Genomic DNA, 16,453 nt, shown 5'->3' on the forward strand with positions numbered 1-16,453 from the left:
ACTCAATAAACAGTCCCGACTCGCCCTCTGGTGGCCAGACTAGAAACTATTGCTTGGCACGACAGCAAACCCAAAGAATCTTATGAAACGAAAGTGAAATACTTTTAAGTTACACTGTCATCTGGTAACTTGTCACGCCCGGTTTTCATTCTGATCCTGGTTTGATCTGTGTCAGGTGTTATTCCAGCTGATCCCTCACTTCAGACTGGTCATCTCATATCGGAGAGCGCGACATGTCAGAAATCGGTGAAATCGATGAAGGGTTCTACTCCAGACAGCTGTAAGTACTACCGACTCATACAGTCCAATCAGTTTACCGATGTAGCCTTAAGGCCCAGAGGTTCACTTCATCTTTTACCTGCACAGGTATGTTCTGGGTCACGAGGCGATGCGCCGGATGGGCACAGCCAACGTCCTCATCGCAGGCATGCGTGGTCTTGGGGTAGAAATTGCCAAAAATGTGATCCTGTCCGGAGTGAAGTCTGTCACCGTCCAGGATGAAGGCACGGCGGTGTGGGCCGACCTGTCCTCCCAGGTAACAACAACCACTTGGTTGATCTGTAAATAATTAGATAGGTGAATCATTTAGGAGATAAGCTTACGTGTAACGATTTAAGTAAACGACTTCCTGTTAAGGGAACAGACACTAACCTGCCAGTAGTTGTCCTGTGACATTTGTATTATATAAAGTTTATTTTTTACTTTCGCTTTTGTATTTGAATACTAACATTACTACATGTCTTGATGTTTAACTTTGAAATGTTACTTCAGCAGTAATACAATAATTGTCTAAATGCAACACATCGCAAACACATCATAAAGGTTAATACTACTTACTTTCACCATTAAAGCACAGTTACTCCCCTCCCAATCCAATGCTCTAAATGTTACCATAAAAGGATTATTAGGTGCTCATGATAATCATGGAAAGTTGATAAATGACACCTTTGCAGGTGAAGACTGCGTGATACAGTCAAGTCGAGTTGAGATTGTTTTGTCAACCTGTAATTTCATTTTCCCACCAGTTTTTTCTGAAGGAGTCCCATCTTGGTCAGAATCGAGCCACATGTTCACTACAACAGCTGTCTGCTTTAAACCCACATGTGCGTGTGTCGACCCACACTGGACCACTGGATGAGGACCTGCTTCTGCAGTTTCAGGTACTTAATTGCCAGTGCATAACTACTAGACTCGATGCATATTAGACCTTATTGGGATTCTTAAAATGACATCTACTTCTTCTCCCTCATTAAAAAGGTTATGTTCATGAACATAATGTCCCAAAATCCTGCTTGTACATATGTCATAATCTCTGATTTAGATTGAGCACAATCTAAATAACAGTAAATCTAACAGTAACAACAAGAAAAACACTTTTCTGAGTGGAGGGGGAATTGTTATTTTTCAGGTGGTGGTCCTCACTGACTCCTCACTGGATGATCAGAAGCGTTTTGGTGAGCTCTGCCATTCACGTGGAATCAAGTTTATTGTAGCAGACACCAAAGGTCTCTGTGGGTAAGTGGGCAAGACAAACTGTCAAACAAAAAAAATGCTTGAATGTACTTAATAATGCAAAGAAAGAAAGAAGTGAAAACCTTGTCGTTAATTTGCAGTCAGCTGTTCTGTGACTTTGGGGAGGAGTTTGAGGTCTTGGACGAGAATGGGGAGGAGCCGGCATCAGCGATGATACAAAGTGTCTCTCAGGTAATGCCCTCCATTTGCTTTATGTTACTGGCATATTGAAAGCATTTCTAACTTATCAAGCCATTTTATAACCTGCTTATCTGGCTAAGAGTTGTGTTGGGTAACATTCACTCCTGCTGGCATTTTAGAGTTGGCAGTTCACCTAACCTGCAGAACTGGACTGAGAAAGGAAATCCAAATATGCACAGGAAGAACATAAATAACTCCACATAGTCTTCACAGGAGTCTCTGACCTGTCTGGTTCTAATGTAAACGATTCCCAATCCAAATGTCGTTTCCAGGTTTTCTCAAAGTGTCAAAAATAAGCCCACTTTAAATCACTCAAAGATATCTTTCTAATTTGAAAGTTATCGACACAACTTTATTTTAGGCAAATCCTGGAGTGGTGCTCTGCACAGATGACCGGCAGCATAGGTTTTCAGATGGTTCTAAAGTTTTCTTCTCTGAAGTCCAAGGCATGACGGAGCTCAACAGCATCGGCCCTGTGGAGATCAAAGACTGTGGTTAGTGTCACTTTGTTTCTGTACTGTTTCTTTCCTCAGCTGCTGACACCTAAAACACACAGTGTAGGCATGAGCCACACTTCGGCAACCCACAGGACACCCATCCATAGTTAACAATAGTCATGATGAGAATTCATCTTTGTCTCACTATCTGTATATCTATCACCTGTGTACCCAGGCCAATACTCCTTCGGAATTGGTGATACTTCAGCATTTTCTCAGTATGAACGGGGTGGAGTAGTGACTGAGGTTAAACAGCCCTTCAACCTACAATTCGTACGTGTCCATATTTTGTTTGAACTTTTCTTACATTTTTCCTTTTGTAAAAGTGTACTCTTTGTTAATGAAATAACTACAACATAAATTGCAGAAATCACTGGGTGAAGCTCTATTGGACCGTCAGCTGCTGAAAATGAACGACTTTGGAAAAATACAGAGGCACAATACACTGCACTTGGCCTTCCAAGCCCTCCACGGCTTTGTAAAGAAAGAACAACGACTCCCTCGTCCTCGGTCTCAGGTCGGTGAAGGTTACAGGATATTACAGACAGTATTCAATTCATTTTACAAAACAAGTTATATGATCAGGAAAACATATTTCAAGTTAAAATGGTGTAGTATGATCATTAAAGCAGTGTACAGGGTTGTTTCCACTCACTTCTTGACATGATCAATCTCATACAGTCAGATGCAGATGCTCTGCTTGCCATGGTGGAAGAGCTGAATACAGTCGCAAAGCTGGAACAGCTGGATAAAGCTGCTGTGAGAACCCTTTCCTACACAGCCCGGGGTAACCTGGCTCCTATCAATGCTTTCATTGGAGGCCTTGCAGCTCAAGAAGTTATTAAGGTGAGGTCAAAGGTCGATGCTTTTGACATTAGTTTCATCTCTCTCTTTTTGATGGAGTATAACATTGCGATTGTTACATTGAGTATATTAATTATACAGAATGTAGCACTTACTGCGTGATGGTGGTGGTGTATATAGCTGACTGTGTTTTGCTCTGTGCACTCTATAACATTCCTGCAGGCATGTAGTGGGAAGTTTACGCCTCTTCGCCAGTGGCTATATTTCGATGCACTGGAGTGCCTCCCTGAAGAGGAGGACCAACTGACAGAGTGCTCCCTTTCAGCAGTATGTTAAGAGATCTCTCGATTTAAATGAAGCATGCATACCAATGAGGAACATCCAGATCGACTTTGGTATTTAATTGAACGTTTCCTGAATGTTTCCTTCTCTAACAGAAAGGCACGAGATACGATGGACAGATTGCCGTATTTGGGCCGGCGTTCCAGGAGAAGCTTGAAAGGCAGAAGTATTTCCTGGTGAGGGCAGGTTTGGTATTTGTCCAGCAGGGGGCACACTCTGTGTGGGAATGCAGGAGCTCCATCTGTGTTTACCTTTGATCTTGTGCAGTGTTAATGATGGCACATGCAGGAAATAGCTGTGATACAGCCAGCGTTTCCTGCCAGGCCCACTGCTGACCTCCTGGTGTGCAGGGGCCGTTCAACAGTGCCAAGCCCTTTCTCTGTTTCCTTTAAAGGTGTTACTTTTACTGTTGTTTACTGGCTGTATGTGTGAACCTTTTAGAGAAAGTGCATGCATGTGTTTCTTTTATCACCGTAAAAACTGCACGCAAAGTATCAGGAAGTGAAACGAGTAATGTGCAGCATTAGATTAATCATTTTCTGCTATGTTGTAAAAGCCAGATGATCTTTTTTTTAATATATGTTAAACATAGCTTTAATTCAATGGCATTTACATTTACTATATATTTACTGATATATACATATAGTCTGACAAGCTCTCTCTTGTCATTTTCAAGGTTGGTGCTGGTGCCATTGGATGTGAGCTTTTTAAGAACTTTGCCCTCATGGGGCTCGGTGCCGGAGAAGAAGGCCAAATCACCGTAACAGACATGGACTTCATAGAAAGATCCAACTTGAACCGACAGTTCCTGTTCAGGGCTCAGGATATTGGGGTGAGAAAAAGCACAACATCACACTCTGTAATGAACAATCTCACGTACCATGATAGCTCACTGGTTCTTGTTTGACCTGGTTAAGTGGAAGGGTCAGAGGGCTTACTAATGGGACAGGTGGGACAGGTGAGTATATCAGATAGTTGATCACACGTGTCTGAGTAAACAACTACCACTGTCTAAACAACTTATGCACCACATCGTTCAATGCAGTTAGTGCGTATGTTGACAAGAAATCCTGGGCTGCTCTGAATTTCTGGAGATATAATCTGCTGATTCTACTGATATATAATAGAAGAACACTAAGAGTCTTGATAGTACAAAAATACAGTATGACTTACCAAATTTCTTCTTTCGGTGTTATATTTTGCTCATTTGATGGAAAAGTTTCATACAAGGATCCTAAAACAAATCTGAATATTGATTTTGTATGAATTAACATTTTATTAAATTCTCCCTCCTGTTGTTACCACTGTTTTCTGTGTCTGACTTCACCTACATTGCTCACATACATTATCTCCCCGACACCCCCCCTAATTACTCACTTGTCTATCAACAGAAATCAAAATCGGACGTTGCAGCCAAAGCAGTGCGCGAGATCAACCCACGGATGAACATCATCGCTCACCAGAATCGTCTGGCCCCCGACAGTGAAGGAGTGTATGATTACAACTTCTTCATGGGTCTCGATGGAGTGGCTGCAGCCCTTGATAATGTGGAAGCCAGTGAGGGCACTTATTTTGTCTTCGTAACTATTAATATATTAAGTTGTCGTTACGACAGTGATTATACCAGAGCATTAAGGCCTACAGTACACGATTGACTGCAAATGCTTGGCAAAAACATTCTGAATTCCTCTTTTTGCTTCCCAGGGGTCTATCTTGATGGACGCTGCGTTCAGCACCAGAAACCATTGCTGGAGGGAGGAACTTTAGGATGTCAGGGTCATACTCTGGTGGTGGTGCCTCACCTGACAAACTCTTATGGCCCGGACACGTCAAGTTCTAATGAAGCCATCCCACTGTGCACTCTCAAGAACTTCCCTTACCGCATTGAGCACACCCTGCAGGTACGATATAATTTAGCTTCGTGTTTGAGTTACACTGATTGAATTCCTAAGTTTCGCTTCAAAACCTACACTGAATGACCAGAAACAGAAGACATGTCTCACTTTAAGTGTTTAAAATGTTCAGTCTAAGGAAAGACTACTACTTAGTTTTTGTTGAAGGACAGAATCCTTTAGTACTTTATGGCGGTGTTGCATTGAACTGCATTATATGGAAAGATGTTATCATGTTATGTTACCATATACGGTGGGGTGAAACATTAGAAACATATTTTTATATAATATAGTGCAATACAGCTCTAGAATCTTACCAAGAGTCTGGCCAGTGGTGATTTGAGCTAAATGCTTAACTCAGCAGGCTAACCTGCCTATTATGACAATGCTATTATGAGATGCCGTTGTTCAGAGGGTTTACCACCACATTGTTCATCATTTTACTGTAGCATGTTAGCATGCTAACATTTGCTAATTGAACACTAAACACAAAGTATAGCTGCAGGTGATGGAATGTCATTTGTTTTGCAGGTATTTGGTCATAAACCAAAGTATTGGACAAGTTAGAAATGTGACCAGATGATGGCGCTAAATGTAAAGCTAGGTGATCACCAAACTCATTCTTAACATGACTGCTTGTACTAAATGTAATTGCAGTCCAACCACTAGTTGTCGAGAGATTTCACTAAAAAAACAAATCTGTCGACCTTATGCTGGTGCTAGAGGAAAAGTCAGGGGATCCCCAAACTCCAAACTGATCTGGGCACTATGAATGCGTGTACCAGCTTTCACGGCAATCAATTTGATAGTTGGACCAAAGTGGTGGAACCACCAAACGACAAAATGGCATTGCTATTCATTCACACTGCTAACAAAATGATCCAGTTTGAATCTATAGAGGATTGTATGTGTTTTTCTTTTCACTCAGTGTATTCTTAGAGTTTCTTTACACTCATTTTTTTGCATTACAATTCTTTTAGTGGGCCAGAGACCAGTTCGAAGGACTGTTCAAACAAACACCTGAAAATGTGAATCTCTTCCTGAGGTAAGACATGATGCCATCGTCATGTGATTTAACTTTTTCCACAACAAGTGTTGCCTCTGACAAACATGAGAAATTACATTTTTCAATCTGCTGCCAGTCTGCTGCCACTTAATGACCGCTTCTTGCTCATTTCACAATGCTTTTCTGTTCTTCTACAACGCATTCCAGCAAACCTACAAACGCTAATGAAGTACTTCAAGCTCATTATTTTGTTTTAAATACAGGGAAACATGTGGTTGGCTTTAAGCAGCCTAGTAAAAACTACATAAACAGTCTGTCATGCCAAGTGTGTACAATGCAATGTATCCTCCACAGCAGCTCTAACACTATTTTCTCCCAAAAACCGATGAAGTCTATCCACTAATTAGAGGTTTTCTGGTTTAGAAACATCTGCTGAATGGAAAAAGAGATTAGATGAATGCAGAAGAGAGTTCTACATCATGTCAAAGGTCTTCGCTAGTGATTAAAAAAAAAAAAAGCATTGACCTAATTATAATGTAACAGCACGTCAGTGACAGCTCTGAGCCTCGGAGCCCTCCTAATCCAGCCATGTTTTGAGATGTCTCTCTCTGTTTGTTTTGGTGAGATTTGATGTAATCCCCTCCTCATTGTAGAGCACTTGCAGACTTTCCCGTGTCTTTAAACAGTTTGGAAAAAATTCGTGACTAGAACAGAAATGGTCCACACAGCCATTACAATTGCTCCCCTTTACATTGACGTGTAGAAATAAGAAGATGTACTATGTGTTTCTTCAGAGGCCTCTTTGTAGTGCAGTCATGGAAAACCTTTACGGACATTTTCATGTGGCAGGTCAGCTACATAAGTGTAGTCCATTACATTTTAAGACCTGAATGAGGTTATGGAAAAGAAAAGTCACATTTTGTTGTGTTAACCTCCAACCCATGCAGCTCAATGCAAAACTGTGACGCTAAATGTTCTTGTTTAGACCTGTTTAGGTGTAACTGCACACATAGAAGGCAGATTCCTTTTGTTTATGCAGTACAAGTATGTGTACAGTGAGCTGGCACATGATAATGGCGTGTGGTATGGAGTTGCACTCACCAGCACACTACAAACTTACTAACCACTTCCTTCCCTTTCTATTAATCCTCAGCCAAGCGTCAAAGGAATCCCCTCAGAGTCACTAACAAGACTACACCCTAATTTACAAAGATCTGTTGAGTCATTCTTCCTAGAACCAAACATTTTTCCATGAGTCATCCCAGTAAAATAGATGTCTAAGCTTTTTTAGAAATGTAGACAATACTTGTCTTTTCTTTTCCCACATCATTACCTTTTGTATGCTGCATGTATGTTATTTGATCAAAATGAATTGCTCCGCACTTTCCTGTAGAGATGAAGGGTTTGTAGAGCGGACTCTTGGCCTTGGAGACGCTGAGGCCCTGGAGGTTCTTGGGGGTCTGTGGAGCAGCCTGGAGGTCATGGAAGCTGGAGGACAACGTCCAACGAGCTGGAAAGACTGTGTGAGCTGGGCACGTTGCAAGTGGGAGACTCTCTACAACAACGATATCCGCCAGCTTCTGCACTGTTTCCCTCCCAAAGAGGTAAAATCACACCAGAGGAAATATAACTCCATAAAGCCAAGTATCGTAAAGCTGTGATTTATTTTTTATGGACACAGAGGGGCACTGTTGTGTTTGTAAGTGTAAGTGTTCCTTGCATTCCAATCGATGAAACACTGCAAAGAGGCATTGGCGCAAAAGGAGTGCCAATCAGTTTTTCCGTTTTCACGTTTCACTTCATGGTGTAATGCAACATATTTCCCAGGGCTCAGAGACCACTATGAGCCTTGTCTGAAACCCGAACCACTGAAAGCTATCGCTGATAAATATCTCTGAGCGGCTCTGAGGGTTTGTAATCTGGTGAAGCATGCAGACAGTGATGTCACATGTTGCTGTCACACCTGGGGGGGCACAGATCAGTAACCCAAACAGACCCTCACTAACCCCTGTCCCAGTCTAGCAACTGGCCGTTTATAGCCTCATTAGATGTCCCTGCAGGGTTATAGAAATTCCTAAGTGTGATTTTCTCTTCCATTCGTGTCTGCTTACATATTTTTAGTAGAGCACTACATTCCCTGTATTTCCCTTGAGAAAAACACAACTTTAAGTATTATGACTTATGCTGATAAAATGAACCATCGTGTGTTACAATTAGAATTTTAACCAATCAGGAAAACATCCGAACATTTTTGTTTATCCTTATGATCTCAACACACCACAGAGAAACTCTTTGGCAGTTATGATTATCATTTTTTACTTCTCTTTTTTCTTCCCTAGCTCTCGTTGCCGTAACCTATATTAGAGTTATGGTTTCATTGTCTTCTTGGAAAGTCACTCTCGACCGCAAACTTTCTGAGGAACTATGATAAAACGGCTAACGTCAGTTAACGTTCACAAACCAACTGACAAATATGGGTACACAAGCATGATAGATGGCCACACATTCAATATAACAGCTACTTTGTTGGGTGTGAATCTCCATATAGAAGTGAGCGTGGTCCTGCATGTGTGTTAAACTTTTACACATGGAACAATGGTTGGATTTGGACCAAAGACATTATGGGAGCATCTTCCATGCAAGGCTCAAGTCTATGTACAAGAGATAAAGATAGAGTGAGAGGCTGTCCAGAATAAGATATGGTTGTACCCCAAATGACATCCAAGATTAAAAGCTGTATATTGTTGATGCAATCCCATTCTTTAAAGTGAGCAGCTCATTGCCTGCTAATGAAAGTACTGCAGTAAAAGACCAAAGAAGAGGGCTGAAACTATTAATGGACAATCAGTTAAGTGAAGGCAGTGTTTAATCATAGTCCTTCAAGTTAGTGAAGATTTGTATCTTTTTTCTGTACCATAAAATTGTAAATTTAATACCAGTTCTTCTTTTTTATAATGGCCAGACAAAAGAAGTACATTTCTTTTTTTTATTAAATGAATAAACTTTAAGAAATGATATGAAAGTAGGTGTTTCAGTATTTGTTTAGCATTTTATAGACTACAGTAAATCATCAACTATGAAATGATAATGAATAGAAGTCAAATCAGTTTTATTTATAAAAGATAATAATAAAAAATTCTAAATCACAAATTCACCAATGATTTATTAATAAAAGAACTGGACCTTAAGGTTGTAATCTTTAAAATTAGTTTTCTTGGGCCATGAGTGCACCATATACATTCTAAAACTCAAGTGGTATCAACCTTTTCAAGGATCAATCATTGTTGGTGCCCCAAAGCCGTCTGAATCCTGGTTGTGAAAAGGAGAATGCTGCTGATGCCTTTTGGCTGCTATAGAAAGCTCCCCTGCAGTGAAAACTGGCAGCACCAGTAGGAGACTCTCTCTTTCCCAGCATATGGACCATTTGGGAACATCAAAGCTCTCCGTTCCTTTGTTCCTTTATCAGACATACAAATTGTGTTGTCAACACACGACTGATAACAATATTAGTCTGGCTGTCTGACGGGACGGTTGTAATCCTCCTGCTGTGTCAGAGAACTGAAGGACCAAGTGATGTTTTAACATGTAATACATTGAAACGGTATATTGTTTGTGATGAAAGTACACTGCGTAACAATTCCATCTCAAAGATAAAGCGTTTGGAATAAAGAAATGTATCCTTTTTTTAATAGGGGACGAAGATCTTCTTGTGGCTGTCACCTTTGTATTTTGAATAACTACGGAGAGCTTTATAAAAGAATATACTGTCTGTAGACGCAGTGTTTTCAGCTGTTGATCTTTGTGATAAAGACATTTTCTTCCTTTAGGTGACTGCTTCTGGTCTACCCTTCTGGGCTGGATCCAAGAAATGCCCTCACCCACTGACCTTTGACCCCAACAGTGTAAGTAGCGTCTGCTCCAATTCCTCCTGCAGTAGTAATCATGAAATGCACCCTAAAACAGTGGACGGGAATGACTGAAAAATGACACAGTATTTGGTGATGACCGCTCGCATTCTTTCGTTATCTGGGCTGATAGTGTCTCTTCCCCACTCTGACCATATACTGGATTCTTATCTGAGCTGTGAATGCCACTTAACCTGCATATGGACAATGAAATGCTGATAATAATCTGCTCTTCACACACGTTCACATCCTTGATAGCCAAGCTCATTTCTACATACTCTCAGTTACAAAAGAGGTAAAGCTGATATTAACTTAATATACTGTAATTTGGAAGGTTGTATTGATGCACTGATAGCCGAAAAACATTGACAATTTGCAACATCTTATTGTCTCACACAGAAGATTTGACATTTGACCTCACCTTTTCCACCGTCTCTGCACTGTCAGCATTTTATTCCATCTCCTGTCATCTGAGTTTTATCTCCTTCACAATTCATTTTTGCCCCTCCACCTGCATGTTTGACAGTCAATGCTACAACTGCAAATGCCAGGGTCAGTGCCATTTTTCGTTTATCTAGAAAGCAAAGAGTGTAATACGGTGTGATGTCACAATCGCACCTGTGTTTATTATTTGCAACACATTTGTTTTGTTTTGGATGTGTTATCTATTATCGTTGCATTTTTTGTTAATCAAAAAGTAATTTCTCTGTTAGATATTGTTTATATTACAAAATCTTCTATTCTATAATTGCTATCTGGTTTTATTCATGCGTTGTAAGTTTGGGTATGCAGCATTTGCACAACCTGCAAATCTACTTATCAGGGAAATAAATAAAGGGTTGTAGAGACCTAAAATATCAGTCAAATGTAAAGTGCTGTCGTGCCGTAAGCAGCAGTGACTTCAGTAGGATACAATGTGCGTGTGTGTGTGTGTGTGTGTGTGTGTGTGTGTTGGGAGAGATAAAGAAAGTGACCTATTGTTACAGCTACCTGTTCTGTTCAGGGAAGTAATTTGGACTGAATGCACTACCTTAATATACCTTTTACAAAATGTCCCTTCTACAGTTTCACCCTGCGGTTAGGTCTGCTGAGTCAGCTTTAAATAACCAATTTTATTTAAACTTATAGCTTTTTCTTTTCTATAGAAAGACAAAGCTGTGTTTTAAAGAAATGCACAATGACATGGTAGTGTTTTTTAGTTTCTATATGGACATTGTGTTTTCTGTGAAAACATGACAATAGTTTTATAGCAGTTTATAATTTCATTCTGTGTTTTAGACTACCCATATGGAGTATGTTGTGGCAGCAGCTAATCTGTACGGGCAGATCTTCGGAATCAGCGGGACAAGAGACGGCGCTTCTATCAGAGAAACCTTAGAAAACGTCCACGTACCATCTTTCACTCCCAAGTCCTCCGTGAAGATTCACCTCACTGACAAGGAGATGGAGGAGGAGAAACAACCGGACGGAGATGAAGCCGGTGAGTAATTTTATCTCTGATATTCTTTGTTATTACCTCACTTTCCTCCAGAATTTATTTTCTTAACTCTCTCTGTGTCTCCTTGCACCAGAGAAAGCCCGACTTGAGGAGTTGAAAGGGAAGTTGGCCTCATCATCGCTGAAAAGCCCATTGATGCAGATGTACCCCACCGACTTTGAGAAGGTAGGGCATGAGAGCAGTGACACCTCTTCTGCACGCTCTGCAGAAGCCACAGACAGATTGGCGGCTGAGTGTTAGCAGGGAGCTGCACTCAAATCTGTGGGTGCTTTCAGAATAAGCTTCTTTTTTCTTTCCTCTTCTTTGGGTCCTCGGTGACCCGAATCTGTGCTATTCCTGAACACATTCACGAAACAGAGCTTGCTTGTGCTCTTTGTTCGCTGTTATAACTCCTTGGGGCTAAGATACAGTATATATACTCAGAAGTTTAAATCCTACATGAAAAGAACACTTCATTCAGCCAGTTCACGTGGAACAAATTCATATCTATATAGAGACAGAGCGCAATTAAGTCCTGCCCACACTGCAGGGGAAGACAATTTATCCCTATTGATTTGTATTGTGTGAAGGTGCCTCCTTGTCACTTTCATCTGCTAGCAAACAACAGAAAAATGCCTCAAAGCTGCTGTGTGGTGGGTTGCACTACCAGCAGGGTAGATGACACAGAACTGGGTGCTAAATCTAACCCTTTGACATGCTAAAAAAATATATATTTTTAACTAGCTACTGGCCTTTTTTGTTTGTTTAGCAATTTAGCCCTTGATTGCATATTGTGATGCCAGTTGTTTTCCCCTTCAGTGGTTGTAGTTTTCATAGTATGACGTGTTGCACTCTGTCCCTATGGGCCTGTGTGAGAGCCTCATTAGAACACATTTGGTGAAATGCTTTACATTTAACAACTCGGCACAGAAACTACTGTCCGCAACCTTGTCGGCTGTGTCTTTGAAGTGGCCCCCTGAGCCCTGAAGGTAGATTTCCCTCTATGTCACAGTCTCACCTCACACTCTTTCACACCATCTCTCAACAAATAATCATTCACTGTCTGGACATTAAATCCTGTTTAGCGCTCTGTTGAAATCTTGCAGGGTCTGTGGGATCCAAGTGTATAGGTCCCTCTTTTCTAAGAAATTATCTGGGAGTGCAGATTAGATATACTTCAACAAATTCCCTTAACCAGTTGTTTCAGCACAGTCAACTAAGTAAGCAGAGAAAAAAAAACGGACTCTGAAGAGACCTTGTCTGTGTCACGAGGGCAGCAATTCTTTCTATTTACATTTCAGCAGAGGAGATACATGAGGTGGACTATGATAAGGAAAAACAAAATAATTAACCCGTGTCAAAAAATCATTAGTGGTCTTCGGTGCAGCATGATGTTCATAAAGAAATACAGTGATATCTTGAGTAATTGTGGATGTCTCTTCCCAAATATAGTTTTCATTATACTTAATTAACCCCTGGGGGAAGGAATATGTCCTCTACATCTGACCATTTCTATGTACCTGTTCACCTATTGACCCTCCATTGAGTTCCTGGGTTTCCCGGGAAACCTTGGAAAACGAGTAGACTAATTAAAATCCCCACCTCCTACACAAGCCTTTTCTTTATCTTCACGGAGGTTGGGAGTGTGGAGTTGAAAGGTTTGTCACAGCGACAAAACCTTCACTTCAGGCCCGACGCCTCAACACAGAGCTATTAGAAGGCCAGACGGGGTGCAGTTGCTGTAGCTGCAGAAGTGAGTGTTAGAGGAATTTAGAGAGGCTGTGGAATATGACTCTCAGCCTGAGAGAGGTCCTGGTAAAGCATTTAGCGACTCAGGAGAATCAGGAATGAAGGTGTATGAGGTAATTCAGGTATATATCAAATGTCCTCTTGAATGAGAATGAGATCCCCAAACTACCTTGCTCCCCCTTCTCTTCATTTTCATCCCTTCGTGCCCAGGTCATGCTGTGGATAGATGGAATGTGTGTAGGAGGGTTTCAGATGCATCAGGTTGCCAGCTAGGAGCTTCCTCACAACCCCTAAAGCCATCCCCGAGTGACAGTCGCCTTCTTAGTCTTTGTAGAGCCGCAGAAGCAGAGGCATGACCTCACTGGCCATGTCGATCACAACAGAAATCTGATTTCCCCTGCATTCTGTTGGGGTGACCGAGTCATTTATTAGAGTGATGTAAGTGACACAACAACAAAGCCTTCAAAGCTCAAAGCAGCCAAACTGAGCATCACACCTCTGGGGATGTCACTTGGCATGGAAATGGATGAACGCAGAGATATAGAGTATTTTGTTCTTGTGTATCGAGCTTTGGAGTGTGTTATATGAATGGCTCATATACTGTATGTTTAACATCCAAAGGATGACGACAGTAACTTCCACATGGACTACATTGTTGCTGCTTCTAACCTGAGGGCGGAGAACTATGTCATCCCTGCAGCTGATCGGCACAAGGTCAGCATTTTCACCGAGCGCATCATCTAAAAAAAATCTCTGTGAAGGGTTAAAAAGATATATAGAGGTAAATAAGACGGATGAAGCTGAAGTGAGAGGCGGTATAGATTAGAAAAAAACATGAAAAAACCTCCCCCTCCCTTGGGGTCATGTTTTCAGTCGTTGCTGCACACACCTGCCCTAAAGCCACAAAAACAGCCTCCTCACCTATTGTTCCTGGAGCAAAACTAATCACAGCACTTTACCTGTCGCCTGGGAGGTGACACCTGAGCCAGGCCTTGTACCGGCCGCTGCTGCAGACACACACAGCCAAGACAGATGGAGGATGGGGGGATGGGTACTACTGAGTGAGGGGAGACAATAGAGGGTTACCTAATCATACAGAGATTTCCACATGTGACATCTTGTTTGGAAATAACTTTACTTTTACTCACCATTTTACCCTGTTTGTTGTATATCTACACTGCAAAACATACATAAGGTTGTGGCAATTTGTCAGTGTCAAGATCATAATAATAATAATAATAAGGATATTGCTATTTTACTACTTTGTTTGGTATTTATCTGACATAGTAATTACCTTGCTGTATAATATTTTACAAGACATATGATGGCTCCTGTCTCCTGTCTCCTGTCTCCTGTCTCCTGTCCCCTTCACAGAGTAAGCGCATAGCTGGAAGGATCATCCCAGCCATAGCTACCACCACAGCCGCAGTGGCAGGCCTGATGTGCCTGGAGCTGTATAAACTGGTGCAGGGTCACCAGAAGATCAGCTCTTACCGCACAGCTTATATGTACCTGCCAGTCACGCACATTCTGTTTTGCCAACCGACCCAGACCAACAACTTTGAAGTGAGTAACAGCTCTTTACACCCACAGACATTTTTAGTTACAGTCAGTGATTGTGGTGGGTTTAGGGACAAGATTTACAAAGCTGTCAGTCACATATAGGACCTGAGTAGGGCACTCTATACAGCCTGACAGACTCTTACTGTATGTACATTTATCATTTAAGCCGGCCTACTTTGGGGATAAATTGTCCTTCCTTACAGGCTGGAGCGCATTAAGTCATGAATGTGTGCTCTCAGAGTGAGAGACCACTGTCGACTGTCAATTTCAGGGCAGGTAAGACTTAAACACACCCATGTCTGCTTCTGTGTTTGCACACATTAAGTGAATTTAAGGCGTCTGTAGCTCAAAGCAAAAGTGACAGGAGCTTATTCTTAGAGCCCTTTCAGGATCAAATCCACCCCAAGGTTTGAGCTTCTACCCGGTTTGCGAGGTTATACTAAGTTCTCTATGCTGTATTGGCCAAGCTTTAAAACACAAACGCAAAATGGCAACCAGCCAGATTCAAAAGCCAAGCAACTCTTAGGGTCACATTTTAGGGTCAAGTCAGAGAGAATATCCAGTCAAATAATTTAGCTGCCCCCTTACAGGCCCGACTGCTTCCCCCTGAATATCTCCCCTCTGGAGAAAACCAGATATTGGAGCTGCCCTCGCCAGCTTTCTGACTCCGAGCATTGAACCTCTGACAGACAGGGGTCATAGGGGGTCAGCGAGTGGAGTAGCTGGGTCCTCTGTTACGTGAGGGTGCAGCGGCAGGGAGCTCTGAGACAGTGTAGGTCTGGTTTCAGCTTTGGTTACAGGCAAAAATGCTACAGCTGCATTGAAGGCTGCCGTGATGACAGAGGCAGCTGTGACTTTCTGTGCAGTTCTGAAGTTCCAGGCGTGCCACCCTCCTAACTTACAAAGACCCCGGTGTTCTCACAGTTGTTGTCTTTAAATTTGGTCAGTGAAAGTGTTTGCACATACTTCAAAAATCTGCTGGCCGACAGACAACATTGCTGAACCAGCATGGAACGTTGGATGCACTCAGTGATTGATTGCAGTCACACAGACAGAGTGTCTGACATCATCCTAGCCTGAGGTTATATACTCGAGTGTTGAATCATTTAGAAAGAGGAATGGGCAGACATTCGATTTTCCAGACCCAGGCCTTTTCAGTTTGTCCTGCAGTGTTGCAGCGTCAGCTTTAAGCTGATGGGGACAAATTAAATGCGGAATACACATGTGCTGTTACACACTTGCTCACAGAGAGAGGGAGGAGAAAGATGGTTGGCTGCCAAAAGTCATCTGAGTGGGAGATGCTCTTATGTCTGCCAAAGAAAACGTTTTAGTCTGTAGTCTTCATTATTAGTTGAAATTTGACCTTTTCTATGTAGTGGGTAATCCACATTCTGAAAACACATAGCATCAAAAGTGAAGTGTAAAATGGCATCAGTACTTGCAGTTTATATGATCACTCAAATTGTATGTTGTTAACACAGTAAACGTGTTGATTATCAGTTCCA

The 16,453-nt window shown here is 41.7% G+C and overlaps 1 protein-coding gene across 1 annotated transcript in view; it reads left to right on the forward strand.

The window, feature by feature from the left end:
• The window catches only part of uba7 (ubiquitin-like modifier activating enzyme 7), a 32,625-nt gene continuing 16,172 nt past the window's right edge, over nt 1-16,453 (forward strand). Inside the window, exons 1-21 of the mRNA XM_079156540.1 lie at nt 1-280; nt 367-535; nt 1,026-1,160; nt 1,409-1,515; nt 1,614-1,704; nt 2,075-2,207; nt 2,386-2,483; nt 2,578-2,727; nt 2,892-3,056; nt 3,237-3,341; nt 3,452-3,532; nt 4,033-4,188; nt 4,748-4,913; nt 5,061-5,257; nt 6,229-6,293; nt 7,648-7,858; nt 10,082-10,156; nt 11,438-11,639; nt 11,731-11,822; nt 14,007-14,099; nt 14,760-14,951. Of these exons, the coding sequence (XP_079012666.1) occupies nt 234-280; nt 367-535; nt 1,026-1,160; nt 1,409-1,515; nt 1,614-1,704; nt 2,075-2,207; nt 2,386-2,483; nt 2,578-2,727; nt 2,892-3,056; nt 3,237-3,341; nt 3,452-3,532; nt 4,033-4,188; nt 4,748-4,913; nt 5,061-5,257; nt 6,229-6,293; nt 7,648-7,858; nt 10,082-10,156; nt 11,438-11,639; nt 11,731-11,822; nt 14,007-14,099; nt 14,760-14,951 (2,730 nt within the window). The 5' untranslated portion in view covers nt 1-233. The remainder of the gene's footprint in view (nt 281-366; nt 536-1,025; nt 1,161-1,408; nt 1,516-1,613; nt 1,705-2,074; nt 2,208-2,385; nt 2,484-2,577; nt 2,728-2,891; nt 3,057-3,236; nt 3,342-3,451; nt 3,533-4,032; nt 4,189-4,747; nt 4,914-5,060; nt 5,258-6,228; nt 6,294-7,647; nt 7,859-10,081; nt 10,157-11,437; nt 11,640-11,730; nt 11,823-14,006; nt 14,100-14,759; nt 14,952-16,453) is intronic.

The sequence above is a fragment of the Pholis gunnellus genome (genome assembly GCF_910591455.1).
Source record: "Pholis gunnellus genome assembly, chromosome: 3".
Classification (NCBI taxonomy): Eukaryota; Metazoa; Chordata; class Actinopteri; order Perciformes; family Pholidae; genus Pholis; species Pholis gunnellus.